The sequence below is a fragment of the Sarcophilus harrisii genome, chromosome 1, assembly GCF_902635505.1.
Source record: "Sarcophilus harrisii chromosome 1, mSarHar1.11, whole genome shotgun sequence".
NCBI classification, from domain to species: Eukaryota; Metazoa; Chordata; class Mammalia; order Dasyuromorphia; family Dasyuridae; genus Sarcophilus; species Sarcophilus harrisii.
This window is the reverse complement of record NC_045426.1, coordinates 652789168-652804544: the sequence shown is the minus strand read 5'-3', so window position 1 is coordinate 652804544 and position 15377 is coordinate 652789168. Positions and strand designations below refer to the sequence as shown.

The following is a 15377-nucleotide window of genomic DNA, read 5'->3' as shown; positions in this document are numbered from 1 at the left end:
TTATTGAAAGCAAGACTTAACAGATTGTGTGATTTTTAAAAATTAAAATCTCCCACGTTGATAACCCTAAAAAGAAGAAATGTTGAACATTTAAAAGAAAAACTGATAAAGTTGGTTTTTAAGGACTGACAAACGACATGGAATTATATTGTCAAAACAAAAAATGAAAATAAAGATTTCATACCAAATATAGAAGAAAATTATCAAAAATTTGTATGTACAACTATATTCCCACAAAATTGGAACTTTAGTAGAAGATCTACAAAACTATGAAACGTAATTTTTCCATCAATTAATAGTATTTTTCCCATTATATGTAAAGACAATTTTTAATATTAATTTTTAAACAAAATTTTGAGTTCCAAATTTTCTCCCTCCTTACAATGGGAAGAAGTTTGATAAAGGTTATAAATGTACAGTTATGTGTTTAAAAAAAAAAAAAAAAAACCTCCATATTAGTCATGTTGTGAAAGAGATGGTTTGTAAAAAACAATTAGTTTGCAAAAGAAAAAAAAATTAAAATAATGTGCTTTGATCTGCCAAATTATTTTTAATGGTGAATTATGTACGATTCATTCTCCAGGTGGGAGGAAGGGGGAACTTATCAGACTTGCAAAGAAAAAAATGACTGAACCAGAGCTCTATACAAGTGATTTATTTCCATCTGAAATCCTGCCTAAAGATCATTTAATCTCCTAGTTGCATAAATTCTTTATAAAAGTAGGAAAGCACTTAGGTTCTTCAGAAAGAAATAAAATCACCAATGAATGATGGTGCAAAAATAACAAAAGCTGCATGGATATATAAATAAATGCAGGAAATATCTTCCACATGATAAGCTTTCATTTCTAAGTATTGTGGTACAGTATAAAGAGTGTTGAATTTGAAGCCAAAGAACCTAAGCTCTAACCTTGACTGCCACTTATGTGATCTTGGGCCAATTTTTTTTTTTTTGCTACTTTGGGCTTAGTTTCCTTGTCTAAAATGAGAAGGTTAAACTTAACCAGTCTTTTAAGTTTACTTTCAGCTCTTAGTGCATGCCCCTTTGAGCCTATGATATACTTCTATTGAAAATGCAGTATGTGTGTATGTAGGCTTATAATGATCAAGCCTTTCTTGTTTGCACTTAACAAAAAACACTTGTCAATCTTTTGTTTTAATATCACCTTCGTTTCCAAAATATATTTTCCTTCTTTTCCCTCTCCAGAAAACCATTCCTTGTAACAGAAAGGAAAAGGAAAAGGCATTTAGTCAAAAAAAACCCTATATGTAAACTGACTTTGAGCATAAACATTTCTTCTTATTTAGAGACTTCTTTTGCAGAGATCTGGAGGGGACATTTTTCTTTGCGAGTCATCCTTGTTCAATTTACTTGTTTGTTTCTATATTGTTGTTAAAAAGATGACTCCTTATCAAAAGCATTTGTCCAAAAATCAGAAATTAGGATTGCTCATGAAGGAAAAATGCTGGAGCCATTTCTGTAAGATTAGAGCTAAAGCAAAAATGCCCACCACCTTCACTACTTCATACAGTGCTAAAATGTTAACTATGGCAATAAGCCAAGAAAAAAAAAATAAGAGAGTAGTGGAAGTAAAATTACCTTTAATTATAATGTTGTTCTACTTTAAAATTCTAGATGATCAGTAAAGGAACTGATCAAGACAATTGTTAACAGAAAAACAGCAGGATGCAAAATCATCAGTATTTGTTACTAACCAAAATCAAGAGGAAAAGATAAAAGAAGAATTCTATTTGCAAAAAAATACAAAGTGCCTGGGACATAACCTACTAAGAAGCAAGTAAGACTAGATGATTACAACCACCTATAAATTAGAGCTCCACTATTTTGATTTTACCAATGGAGGTGCTTCCTTCACAATCCCAGATCAGAATTTAGAGATTAAGTAATCTGTATATTCTCATAATCAAACACAGGGTACAGCAGGACTTTCAACCAGATTTACCTTAGTCAAGATAAGGCATTTTATCTGCTATGCACATTACTCATTAGTCAGGGGATAATTTGTAGAAATAGGAAAAGCAAAGGTTTATCAAGAAAAGCAGATAATGGGAATGTCAAGAAAAATTTTTTGTTTTTGAAGGAAGAATGAATAGAACAGATCTAAAATTATATTCCATAACTGTAAATATCAGATCATTGGAAATCCATTTTTAGGAAATAGATTTATGTTGTTATGCCACAATAAATTCCAAATACATCCATCGATGGTTTAAATATTTCAAAAACTAGGATCATGAAAGGTTTAATTTTAACAATTTGAAAGTCATAACAAAACTCCATATAAAGATTAGGAAAGACAAAACAGATTATATTTGTTATAAAAAATTAAAACATTTGTGTAAGTTAAGATGTAGCTATAAAGTAGCAGAAAGTTAAATATCACCAAAAAAAATTTTTTTTATAAAACATTACCAATTAAAAATCATTCAAAATCTATCATCAGTGACAGGAATCTGCATCATTCTAAGCTATAGCCCAAAAAAGTAGCTAATCAAAAGTTGGGAACACATCTCAAAAAGAAAATGTAGACCATGAACAACTCTTTAAAAAAATAGTTCAAATCAGGGTAATACAAATTAAAATGGCTCTTATAACACCTAATATCCTTCAAAATGAAAAGGAGACAAACAAGGAAAAAATTTCGGTTTTGGAGAAACTTTGGGAAAATCATCAATTCCCTTCTTGGATCTATGTTAAGCACTTTGGAAATATGAGAAAAATTGCTGTTATTTATAAATTAGAAGTCCTAACAAGCAAATTGAAGAGGTATAACCTAGATTTACTAGGATAAGGCCCAGGATTGGAATATAGGAGTCCTGAATGACATCCCTTGTTCAAAAGAAACAGACTAGGTAAACTAGGACCCAAGAAAGAGCACTATAATTTTAAGATCATGTCCTGATCAGATAGCCAAGAATATTATCAAGAGAAGCAACACGTAGAACATTTGAATGTCAGCAGAGGCAGAAACAGAAGAGATATTGCTGTCAAGAATAGAGAAAGATCAACTGGACAGAAAGAAAATAGATGAGAAGAATTGAAGAAACGTCTGGCAGGGAGGCATCATATAGTAGTAATGCAGACTTCAGTTACTCATACATCTGCTAGAGCACACTCTACCTAAAGCAGAGCATCTAGTGATTTCTTGACCTTATGACTGCCTCAAAAGTTTGAGGAACCAAGCACAATTCCATTTGGCATCTGATTATTATTACCAAGGAGGAACTGAGCATTGGGGTAGATATGATGGGAACTTGGATAAAGTGATCATTGCATCTTAGAATGTGTCATACAGAAAGAGAAGAAAGCTGGGCACATTTTTACATATGCCTCCATTACATAAGGAGATGGTTAATATTCATATGGAAGTGATATAATGATGATAACCAGCATGACTTTATTGCGAGTGGGTCATTGCCAGAAAACCTTTATTTTCTTTCTTGCCAGAACATAATTCAATAAATGAGGATAATGCTTGTAAGTAAACCTTGTTTTTAACAAAGGAATTGGCAGTCTTTCATATTATTCTTAAGAGGGAAACATGGAGAAATATGGGTTTAGGCTATAATTCATTCAGGTGGGTTTTGTATTGTTTAAATTAACAGACCCAAATAAGAGAAGATCAGATACCTGCTTTACTATACTCTTTAATTTTTTTTTTTTGTCTGTGATTTTGATAGATCATCTGTTTTATCACATTTGTAGATGACTCATAATTAATGGTAGAATGTCAGGATTCAAAAAGACCTAGGAAAAATGAATTGGAAAAATTGAAGTTTAGAAATCAAAATCTAATCCTGGTTTGGCTTTATGACGACAATATATGAGGTAGATATGACTAGACAGCAGATCATATAAAAGACCTTGAGGTTTTAGTGCATTGCAAGTTAATTTGGATCAACAACCTGATCCGACAGCCTAGGGGGCAGTGCATATATCAGGCTGCATTAAGAGAAGCCTAGTGTTTAAAATAGGGGAGGTCTCCTTGCACTCTGCCCTGGTCAGACTATATTTGGACATGTTTTCAATTCTGAGCCCTAATCAGAATATTTATCAACTGGAGTGTCCAGAGGAGAGCAGCAAGGATGATGAAAGTACTTCTTAAGTCTGTGCCACATGAATGAAGATCAGTGAAGGAACTGAGAATATATTTTTAGTGTGGAGGAAAAATTGATGAGATGGTGGACATGGTAGCTGTCTTATGGTATTTGAAGAACTGTCATGGAAGAAGGGTCAAACTTGTTCTGCTTGGCCCTAGAGGACAAAACCCAGAGCAGTAGTGGAAATTGAAAAAAGGGAAAATGGGCTTGATGTAAAAAGAAACTCTCTGACACAGCTATCCAGAAATGAAATATGCTGCCTTCTGAGATAGTGATTTTTTCCTTCACTTCCCTTTCATTGGGTAAAGACTGGATGGTCACTTCTCTGTTATAATGTGGAAAAGATTGTCTTTTAAAGATAGCTTTTTAAATCTCTGCTAATCGATTTCAGTGACAGAAATAACTGATCCATTTTTCCAAAATATTCATAGTAGTATTAGTAATAAATTGGAAACAAAACTGCACTTGATTATTGGAGAATAGCTGAACAAATTATGGTGTATGGATGTAATGGAATATTAATGCACCATAAGAAATTGCAAATATGAAGAATTCAGAAACCTGTGAGTCTTAATGAAAGCTGTGTGAAGAAAGCATTATTAAAACAAGACACCCAAAAGACTACAACAACATAGGATTGTAGATACAGAGCAGGAAAGAATCTAGTGGTCAACTGATCAAACCCTTCATTTTACAGATGAGATGGAGAGAAGTTATTATTGCCTGATGTCACACAGTAAGTGGCAGAACTGGAATTTGAATCTTGACCCTCAGACTCCAAATCTAGCCTCTTTTCCACTATATCATGCATAAAAACACAAAAGACTTCAAAATTCCTTGCATAATGGGGACAATTGGTTCCAAATGATTGAAGGTAAAAGCACACAGCCTTTTTATTAATGATTGTTAAATTACTCAAAAAGTGAAAGGTAATGTATTTCTAGTTACTATCACTTATGCAGCAGTTATATGTGGCTTTCTGTAAGAAAGTGCTTAGAGAGGTTATGTGTTAGGAAATAACAATTTAAAAAAAAAAAAAAAAAAAGCAGTGTTCACAGCGAAGGAAGCATTAATAGCCTTACCTGGCCCTACCACATGGTCTACTGAGCCATACTTAAGGAAGGACATTGGCAAATTGGAAGGATTCAGAGGAAGGCAACCAGATGTTGGAGGGACCTAGAAACCATACTTTCTGCAGATTGTTTGAAGAAGCTGGGGATGATGTGCTCAAAGATAGGACCTATAGGGAAGATGAAGGAATACCATCGCTGTATTCAAATATTTAAATGTCTGTCATGATGAAGACCAGTTAGATCTGTTCTGCATGGTACCAGAGAATAGATCTAGGAGGAATGAGTGAGAATTGTAGAGAGAGATCTCAACCCAATCAATATGAGGAAAAACTAGCAACAGAGTTCCAAAAGAAAATAGACTGCTTTGACAAAAACAGCAGACCTATTGAAGTGGAGATTGGATGACCATTGGGATGGATGTATTATAGACAATAAATTCTCTGTGAGGTCATTTTCAATTCTGAGGTCCTGTGTCTATATAATATTGTGTCTTCTACATATTAAAGATTCTCTACAGACCTGGATCTGTACATAGTAAGTATAGGCACCAAAAAGGTCTGCCTTTGAGAGACAAAAAAGTTACTGAGAGAAATCAAGAGACAGTGCATCTACTTTAGTCACTACCAGTAGGCCAAAGTAGACAGTATCTTATGCAGTCCATTGTTATGTGTATTAACAATAGTGTAGAAAGCATCTAGCCAGCTCCTGCTCACTAATCCATCCAAATTTTTATTTAGTGGGAATTAAGATGAAGGGCTATACCGAAAGACTATAGTTTCTGGAGAATTTTCTCCAGATATTTGAAAACTGTCTTGTCTTTTAGGTGGTGAGAGAAGTATGTCTGGTCACTCTGGACCAGGCCATGTGATGAATCGAGGAGGGATGTCGGGGTAAGAAGTTTCGTCGAGGATAGTTGATTTTCTTTTTCTTCACGCTTCCCTTCCTCTTCCTTTTATAACAGCCTCTTTTTTGCATGTTTGTTTAACTTGCTGATTTGAAGGTTTCAAAACAAAATGAAATCTTTCCAAGTAATAACCTTTGTTATCTAAAGCCATGTGTGATCAGTCATATGTTGTTCCCTATAAAGCAATCTCATGGTTCTATCATCTGATGCATCTGATCAAGAGGGGGAAGGCAATAGATAAGAGCAATGGCTCCAAATCATCCAAATCAAAGCCCTTCTTGAAAATGTACTGGTAGCGGGCCTACAGGGGTGGGAGAGAATCTTGGGGACAAAAAGAGTTTGAATTTGTTCCTAGGCGTGGCAGCTTTGCAGGTGGAAATTCCCGGGGCCATGTGATGCAGGGTGGTGGAATGCAAGGTGGAGAATTTGGAGAACAGGACAGAGGGAACAGACCTAATGACACCCGCTTTACTCGCCGCTACTGAATATTTTAAAACCTATGTTAATGTCATATAGCAACAGTGATGCATTCTGTTTGCCGGGGCTACCTTGAACTGTGTAATATTTTTTTTTTTTAACCTGCTCCCATATTGTAGCTCAATACAATGTGAATTTTATTTGTTTTAAGGTTTTTTCCTTTTGTAATAAACGTGTTCCTGTTCACACACCATTTAAAATGTTCTTTTTTTCTGCCTCAACAAGTAAAACAGTAATGATCATAGAAACAGTGCCAAGACAATAAAATTGTCAATTAAAAGTTTATCAGAAGTGTTTTCCAAAAGCTTTAAAGGCAAAGTTTACTGCCTCAACCTACCTGCCTGTACCTATCTAAGATCCCAAAGCCAAGTCTTTACAATATTTCTTCATTCTTTTAGGGTACATTTTGTATTCTGGATGCATTGACTGACAACAGTCTCTCCTTGTCTTTCTTGATGCTCACAGTAAAGAATGGTGGGTGTGCTTTGGCAGAGTGAGAATCTTAAGCTAGAAACCCTTACACCTTCCTTTTCTCACATTGATCCCTTCACATGAAATTCTTTTTTCCTTCTTTCCTCTTTTCCCCATTTCTGCCTGCTTGCTGTCTTAATTTGTGTCTAACTTCAAGGTCTGGTTTAAATGCCAATTCCATGAATATAATAATCCATTTCAAAAAAAAAAAAATCACTACAATCTAGTTTGTATATCTAATCACTTTAATATTTGGATTAGTTATGTGATGGTATCACGCCTGATATCTGAGACATCAAGGATACCTATCTGCTGAAAAGGATGTGAATCAATTGTGTGGCAGTGTGTTTGGGAAAAGCCATAGGCAGGCTTTCTGGCAGTTGAATAGAAGTTTCAAAGAATATCAGAATATTAGAGAATAAGAAAGCACCATGGGGTGAAGATTTGCATTGGAAGAGGAAACTGTTCTTGATAGTGAAATGAACTTATTGAATCAATACCATAGGAAATGAACATATTAAAAACTCGAGTTGGAGGAAGCTTCCTTCATTAATCTGTCCCTGAACACAAGTCCTCTTTACCATACACCCAACAACTGACTAGTCAGGCTCTGCTTACAGAACTGTAGTAAGAAAAAGTCCATCTCAGTTGCCCATTCCACTTTTGCATAGCTCTAAAATTATTGTAAAGTTTTTAAATACATTAAATGGAAATTTGCCTTCTTACAATATCAGATTGTTAATTTTAAAAAACTAGGAGAGACTCTGGAAATCATTCAGCCCAACAGGATCCTCAAACTACAAAGTTGGTGCTGTTTTCACTGTTGAAGATTGCCACGTGTCCTATATCTACCTTTTGCATCCAAAGCCCAGCAAGTTTGATCCTCCCATTGAGCATAACAACCCTTCAGATATTGGGAAAAAACAATTAACTAGATCTTGCTAGTTACTAAATATTCCATTTCTTAAGCTGATTCTTATGGCATGAGAGAATATGTTGGAGTGATGCTAGAATTGTAGTAAGAAAGTTGCGAGTTTGAATCCTATCTTTGTAAGTATCATTCATGTGAATATAAGAAAGCAACTTGAGCCTCTGGCTTCTTCATCTATAAAATGAGGATAATTTACTTTTAAAAAAAAAAAAATTAATGCCTACTATGACAGGCATTGTGCTAGGGATACAAAGGCAAAAATGAAATCGCCCTCAATGAATTCATAACCCACTGAGTAGATACATTCTAAGTAGATAGAGAATATACAAAGTCATTACAAGATCATTTCTATTGGAAGATGGGAAACCGTAACAACTGAGGGAGCTAGGAAAATCCTGTTGGAGGTGGCACTTCAATTGAGCTTTGTGGGGGAACCAAGGGACCTAAGAAGTGAATGTGAAGAGTGAGAACATCCCAGACATGGGGAACATCCCATGGAAAGTTTTGGAAGTGAGATCATCTGTATGTGGAGCAGCAGGCAGAGCAGTTTGGCCGTAGTGGCGATATCAGGAGGGGAGTGATGCCCCATTGGCTCTCAACTGTCAGTTTGTATCTGATTCTAAGAGCAATGGGAAGCCACTAAAGCTTATAAAATAAGGGAATGACATTGTCAGAACTGTGCTTTAGTAATAGTTGGTATCTGTATGAAAGAGCAATTGAAAGGAAAATGAGTGCCAGAGTCCAGTGCAATGGTGCAGGTGATGAGCCCCTGAACTAGGACAGATGTGATCAAAGTAGAAAAAAAGGAGATGGTGGTTGAGTAGGTGCAATTGATCAGCTTTGGCAATGTTTGGATTGAGGATGGGAGAGGGAGAAACGATTGATGTGATGAAGAGTTGAGGATAATTCCCCAAGTTAAATAGTTTTGTGGTGGTCTCAACAGTGCATAGTTTTGCACTATGAATTGTTGTTCCTAAAGTGTGGTACTCGGAACTGTTACAAAATATGCATATTGTGTCTAGCTAGGAAAAACTAATAGCAAGAAATATCAGCTCCCCAAACTTGGGTGCTGTCTTTTAACATAGCTCAAGATGGTGCATGGATCTGGTAATAGACAGGCCTTTTCTTTATTGTAAGTGTGGGTGACTTGGCCAAAAAGTTTTTGACTGCTTTTTTTCACAGTGGATTGGCATATGCATCTTAACCAGAGAGGAGCCAAAATGTTCCATCAGATGTTCTCTTGATAGAGGAGCCTCTAATACTCCTTTTCCCAAGTTATCTTGGAGTCATCTTCCACAATTAATTGTCTGATCTTCCCATCTATTAGCATAGGTTTTGATTTGAGAGTTACCTATATATTTGAACAGACAGGAGAAGTGAGGGTGGAGGATATTAAAGGAAAAGATTTGAAGAAAAACTTTTTTTAAACAAAAGTCTGAAGTGTATATTTTTTGTTCACTTTGCTATGAATATAATGAAGCTTAGCTTCCAATTTCTTCCCATATTGAGTTTTAATAGCAAAAGAAAAAAGTTTTTCGGATATCCCTGTGTAGGAAATCTGAATTATTTTAATTGGGCAGTTTTAACAAGATAAAGATATTGTTCAAAATCTGTAAATAAAATTATAAGATTAATTTATATAGTAGTAAATACATTATGAAGACTTACAATATGAAGTTGTAAAAAATTGAAAAGTGGAGACATCATGGTAAATAGAAAAAAAAGCTATTTGGATTCAGACAACCTAGTTTTGAATCTGAGGATTGCCACTTATTACCTCTGTAACCCCTAGGTAAGTCATTTTACCCTTGTAGGCCTCAGTTCACCTATGGAAGTGGGAAGGTTGAACTATATGACCTTTAAAACTCTTCTGAACTCTAAATCTATTGTCCATTAACTTTTTTTTTTTAATGTCATTGTCAAATCCTATTTAGGTTTATATAATCCACTAAAATACATTTTTCATACAAATGAATATTTGTCCATACCTCTCCATTTTGCATTTCTGAAGTTATTTTCTTAAATATATGCTGATCATCTTTTTGAGGGCAGAGACCGTTCATCTTTATTTTTTGTTCACTAGAGATCTTCAGTATATGTTTGCTGCATCATCAGAGTCTGGAGATAAATTTCTGGGAAATAAAAGGGAAATCCTTATGGAGAAAGATGATGAATACCCCAGCAACCCAACAACTTGGTTTATTCAATATAAGTATAACACTCTTAGAATAAATAGCTTCATTTTAAGCCTAGGGGCATAATAATGTCTCCTAAGATCCACATAGCTCCCTACCCTTCAACTTTATAGAGTTTATTTTAGACTAAAGGTCTTTGTGTCAGGGGCCCTCTTTCCTACTCTGTTGAAGCTTATAGGTATCTTCCCAGAATGTTTTTAAATTTATAAAGTTAAATACATAGAATTACAGAGGAAGCAAGTAATATTGAAATTCACTTTTCTTTGTGTGTAGACATACACACACATATATATATGGCGTTTATACATACATTTAAAATCAGATTTACAGATCTCAGTTGTTGAAGAACCTCAGTTTTCAACAGAAAGTTAATGAATTCAATTACTGACTACAAGCCTCCAGTTACCTAATACCTGCGTAGAGATGGAGCTCTCTACTTTAAATTTAAATATCTACCTCTAGGTAATCACTACTAACCAGGTTGTCTTTTGGTAGACAGGCACCAAGAAGGAAGTTGGAGAAAAAACAACCCTCTTCTCAGGACTTTTCAGCCCAGGTGTTCTACTTGGAGATGCCGGTAGAGCCCATGACCCGCCTCAGTATCTCCCTTCTCTGCTACATCTCAATTCTACCTTTGCTCCTTAGAAATGTGCTGGAAAGTTCTTTCCTGCTCCTCACTGCTGGAACCTCCCAAGTCCAGCTAACTTGATGTTTAATTTATGCAGCATTTAAAGACTCTGATGAAATCCTCAGCCAAATGGAAGTCTTCCAGTCTAGTGTCATTTCATTTCATCACATGACTCAAACATCCAACTTAAATCAGTCACCCTATTCTCACACAAAAATCTTCCTAAGAACCATCCAAAAAATAAAATGGGGATACAATGGTGGGTAGTGAGTTTACCATCAGATAAAGTTCTGTAGATAGAAGCCAGATTACTATTTGTCAGGAATATTGCAGCAGGGATTACTGTTGAGGTACCATTTCTCAAGGTCTCTTCTGATTCTGACCTTCCTATACAGAAGTTGTTCCCCAAGGTACGTGAAGTACCAAGTTATTGGGCTTCTTTTCCCAGTTCTCTATGTTGGGCATCACTGATTGCCTTCGTACCTGGCCACTCTGAGGCATAGTAGGAAAAGAACATGCAGCTCTATCCATACGACTGACGACTCTTGGCCTCCAGGAGAAAGTTGTTGCCAAAGAGCATTTCCCATTTCCATGTCCTGAACTCTTGGCCAAAAAAAATTGAGGATAGCAAATCTATAGAGTGATAAAATCTCACCTTTCTGAATTTGGATGTTAACTTTTGTGCATGTACATTTTAACATTAGAAATGGTTTCTTTTAGTTAAATGCTTGTTGATTAGTTGTGAGGACAATCTTGTAAAACAAATGTTCTGAGGGAAGAAAGCAAAAAGCATCCTTTTTTTCCCCCCTCCATCCATGGATATAGGAGTTTGCAAAGTGGGATTTTTGGAGGCCTATTTAGTATGCATGAGTAATAAGTAATAGAATCATCCTTCTTTGGGGAATGCACATCTTGTTTTGGTTTTACTTTTTTTTTTAACTTATCTGATGCTTCAATACACTGAAGAATCTGTGAACCTATGAATAGAAATTAATCTGCAGCATTGGTAGATGGCAACCTATTTGTACCCCATCCTGTAGAGTCATTTCTAATTCACATTCTAGATCTGACACAGATTTGACCCAGCATGCTGAAGGCCATTTTTTTTTTTTTTTTTTTTTAAATAAACGTGTCTTGGCTAACAATGAAGTATTTATCCATTGCTATTGCTATATGATCAGCCCTAGTCCTTTTTCTAATCAAACATCATCTGTGAAGATAAACTTCACTCTACCTGTACTCTTCTGGTCACATGAAATTTTAATTTTTTGGAGATTTTGGTTTTCTGGGGTTCATAAGTATATCCTCATTAAATTAAGCCTTTGATATAAATTTGCATTATTATTTTAACGTTTTCTCAAAATGAAACTTAGGAAATTTAAATAAGCTCACAAGAAATAGATGCCTAAGAGTTCTCAAATATGCCAGAGGGCTCAAGAAGAATCAGATGTATGTGTGTCTGTGTCTGTGTGTGTGTGTGTGTCTGTGACAGAGAAGGGAAAGAGAGACCTATATTTGGTTTCTTTAATTTTTGCTATTCTGAATAGTGAACCAGGTTTAAAAAAAAAAAAAAAAAGATATAGTCCTGTATTTCAAAAAGGTCAGAATCTAAGAAAACAAAATTTTAGTAGCAGCAGTGTTGTTTTCTGAGAACCTGGAAAAAAAGTTTCTATTGGCTGTATAAGAACTCCCTGCTCTTAGTTAGAAATATATAGGATGGGGAAGAATTTGTTTCCTATCACGGGATTACAATTTGTAGTTGGTAAGTAAAAGACCACCCAATTCTGGTTAGACATCAAAGATATAAATATATATATGTATGTATGTATATACATGTACACACACACACATTCATATTGATATCTAATACCCTTCTGTCTGAGTCAAGGGACGAGCTGAGTAGTGCACTGATATCTATGAAATGCCAGCTATCAGAATACTCAAGGAAAGACTTGTAGCACACTGGAAAGCTCCTCTATGGAGGATTCCAGACTTGGTCAAGAATTATATAGTATTAAAAGACCTGGATACATTGTGATTAGTGACAGTGGATGTGCCTTACATTGGTAAGATTGTGGATTCATCAAGTTATTTACTGTATGTGTGATCTTGTATAAATGATTCAACTTGGGGGAAAGAAGGACCTTGATTTCCCATCTGTAAAATGAAGGGATTAGGCACTCCCGTGTGAGCCCTAAACTGAACTTTGCCACTAACTCCTGGGAACTCAAAAGAAATTACCATCTCTGGTCTTCAGTTTCTTCTTCTATAAAATTAAGATGTGATCTCTCAGGCCCCCAGTAGTTCTAATTGTTGTCACATAATATAAAAAGAATATTGGATCTAAAGTCAGAAGACCTAAGTTCAGATTTTTGTTCTACTCATTACCTGCTTCTGCCTTGCTTACCATGGACAAGTAACTCTCCTTAGGCCTGTTTTCATATCTATACAAATGGGAAGAGTGGTCTAGATATCTTAGTTTCTACCTCTGAAGTGTTAGGACAGTATAATATTCATGATCATAAAGCAAAATGACAGAGCCAGAAATAAATAGAACAGGCAGAATCTAATAAGAAATTGTAAAAAGATTACACTGGGGTTGGAAAAAAAAAAAAAAAATCAACTTCACATATATAATATGGAGAATAAAATGGTAATATTTTACACTATGCTAATTTTTAAATTAAATGAGCCAACAGTTAAAGAACACCCTCCCAGAAAACAATTTAATGCAATATTGCATTAATATATATGTAATATAATGCATTATTATGTATATATATAATGCATTAAGAAAAGCCAGGGAAGGGGGGAGAGAGAATGATGATTGTCATGCTGTATTCAACCATGTTGAAGGACCTTGAAGTTATACACTATAAGAATCACTTGAAGGAACTGGGGATATCTGTCCCAAAGAAGAAAAAACAGGAAGGAAGGAAGAGTGGGAGAGGGACGTCATAGAGTAGAGAAAAATTCATAATACTGCTGTTATGTTTAAAGTTCAAGAGACGGTTTCTGGGTAGATTATTAATAAAAGAATGGTCATTTGGCCAACTCCCTGGGACAAAAGACAAGTTACTCGGAGATGTTCAGTGAAGGACTGAAAATAACTACAGAATAATTCCTTGGGCTATTTAGGCAAAAGGATCTATCTCCACCTAAGCTTGATTAAGAACTCAACCTAAATTGAATTCCTTGCAAAATTAGGTGGGTTCTGATCAGAATGAGAAGTTAATGCAATCTCATCAGTAATGTCCTACCAAAAAAAAAAAAAAAAAAAAAAAAACTTTACATTTAGAAAACAAGGAGACCTACTTCTCCAAGATATTAGTTAATAAGTTCAATATTTATGTCTTCAAGTATTTGGAAAGAGTCATAGAGAAAAGGAATTAGTCTAGATCCACTTAGACCTCAGAAGACAGAATTAGGAATGATAGGGGGAAGTTACAGAAAGGCAAACAGGTTTAATAAAAAGCATCCTACTATCCAAAAGTGAAATGGAGGGCCCTGGAAGGTAATGAAGGCTTCACTCTTCACCATCTTTCTTTGTTCACCCAGCACAGACTCTGGGGTTTGAAATATGGCATAGATGAAAGAACACTATAGTTTGAATTGGGAGAGACAAGTATTCAGTTCTTTCCTGATAATTAGTATCTGTATGGCCATGAACAAAAGGTCTGAAACACAACTTCCACAGGGTTGTTCACAAGGAGGATCTGATGTGTTAACAATTTTCAAGACTTGAGAAGTTTTTTCTAAGTAGCAGCTAATGTTTGACATTTGAATGTCTCATGCTTCTCTGACCCTCCATCATTCCTGAAATACAGAACCTTGTCCTTGGATAACTCCATCTTTCAATTTTGGGGCTCCTGTTTCATGTATTACTTGATAGAGGTGCAGAAGCATTGAATCCAAAACATATTGGGGTTTCAGGACTTCCCTATATTGTCCATCAATATTGGGGAGTAGTCACTGAGCCCCAAATATGTATATTGTAGTTTGGGGTCAGTGTTGTGAGGTGTCTCACTTTGTAAGTTTAGACCATGTCCAAATCAAGAGGCAAAGATTTTTAGCCATTAACAAGGGAAAGATGCGAGCTAAGTTCCCTAGGAAACCATTAACAAGAAGAATGATGCCATAAGGCAGGCTAAATTCCTAAAGAAGTCGGGGATGGGAGGATCATGCCATTGACTAGCAGGCTAACCCTAAAAGGAGTTAGCCATTGTGATTTCAGTAAGGGAAGTAACCCTAAAAGGATTTAGGGAAGAAGCAGACTACCAGTACATTCTTTCATTGGGGAAAAATCATCTCGGGGATTGACACCATAACAGCTTTCTGATTGAATATTGTAACTATGGGGCCATGACAAAGGCCCACTTAAATTCAACAGAAGCCTCTTGCCAACCTCCCTCCCTATGGCCCACTTAGAAACTGGGTTCCTATCAGGGACATGGCCTTTTGTTGAGGTCTTATTCATATTATCATTAGAAGAAAATTTTACTTTTCTCCAGTATAAATATATGGCACCCTATAAATGTAAGGACTCTCAGTTGGATCCTTCCGGCCACTGAACAAT

The 15377-nt window shown here is 35.5% G+C and overlaps 1 protein-coding gene across 10 annotated transcripts in view; it reads left to right on the top strand.

The window, feature by feature from the left end:
- LOC100925494 (scaffold attachment factor B1) overlaps positions 1 to 15377 on the top strand; it is a 48760-nt gene that overhangs the window by 31371 nt on the left and 2012 nt on the right. For 4 of the 10 annotated variants that reach the window (XM_023496717.2, XM_031947795.1, XM_031947791.1 and 1 more), the window contains 3 exons: positions 4820 to 4858; positions 6019 to 6085; positions 6455 to 6769. In XM_023496717.2, the coding sequence (XP_023352485.1) occupies positions 4820 to 4858; positions 6019 to 6085; positions 6455 to 6584 (236 nt within the window). In that variant the 3' untranslated portion in view covers positions 6585 to 6769. Of the gene's footprint in view, positions 1 to 4819; positions 4859 to 6018; positions 6086 to 6454; positions 6770 to 15377 lie in introns of those variants that run through there. The other 6 variants (XM_031947796.1, XM_031947793.1, XM_031947792.1 and 3 more) reach the window with 4 other exon arrangements.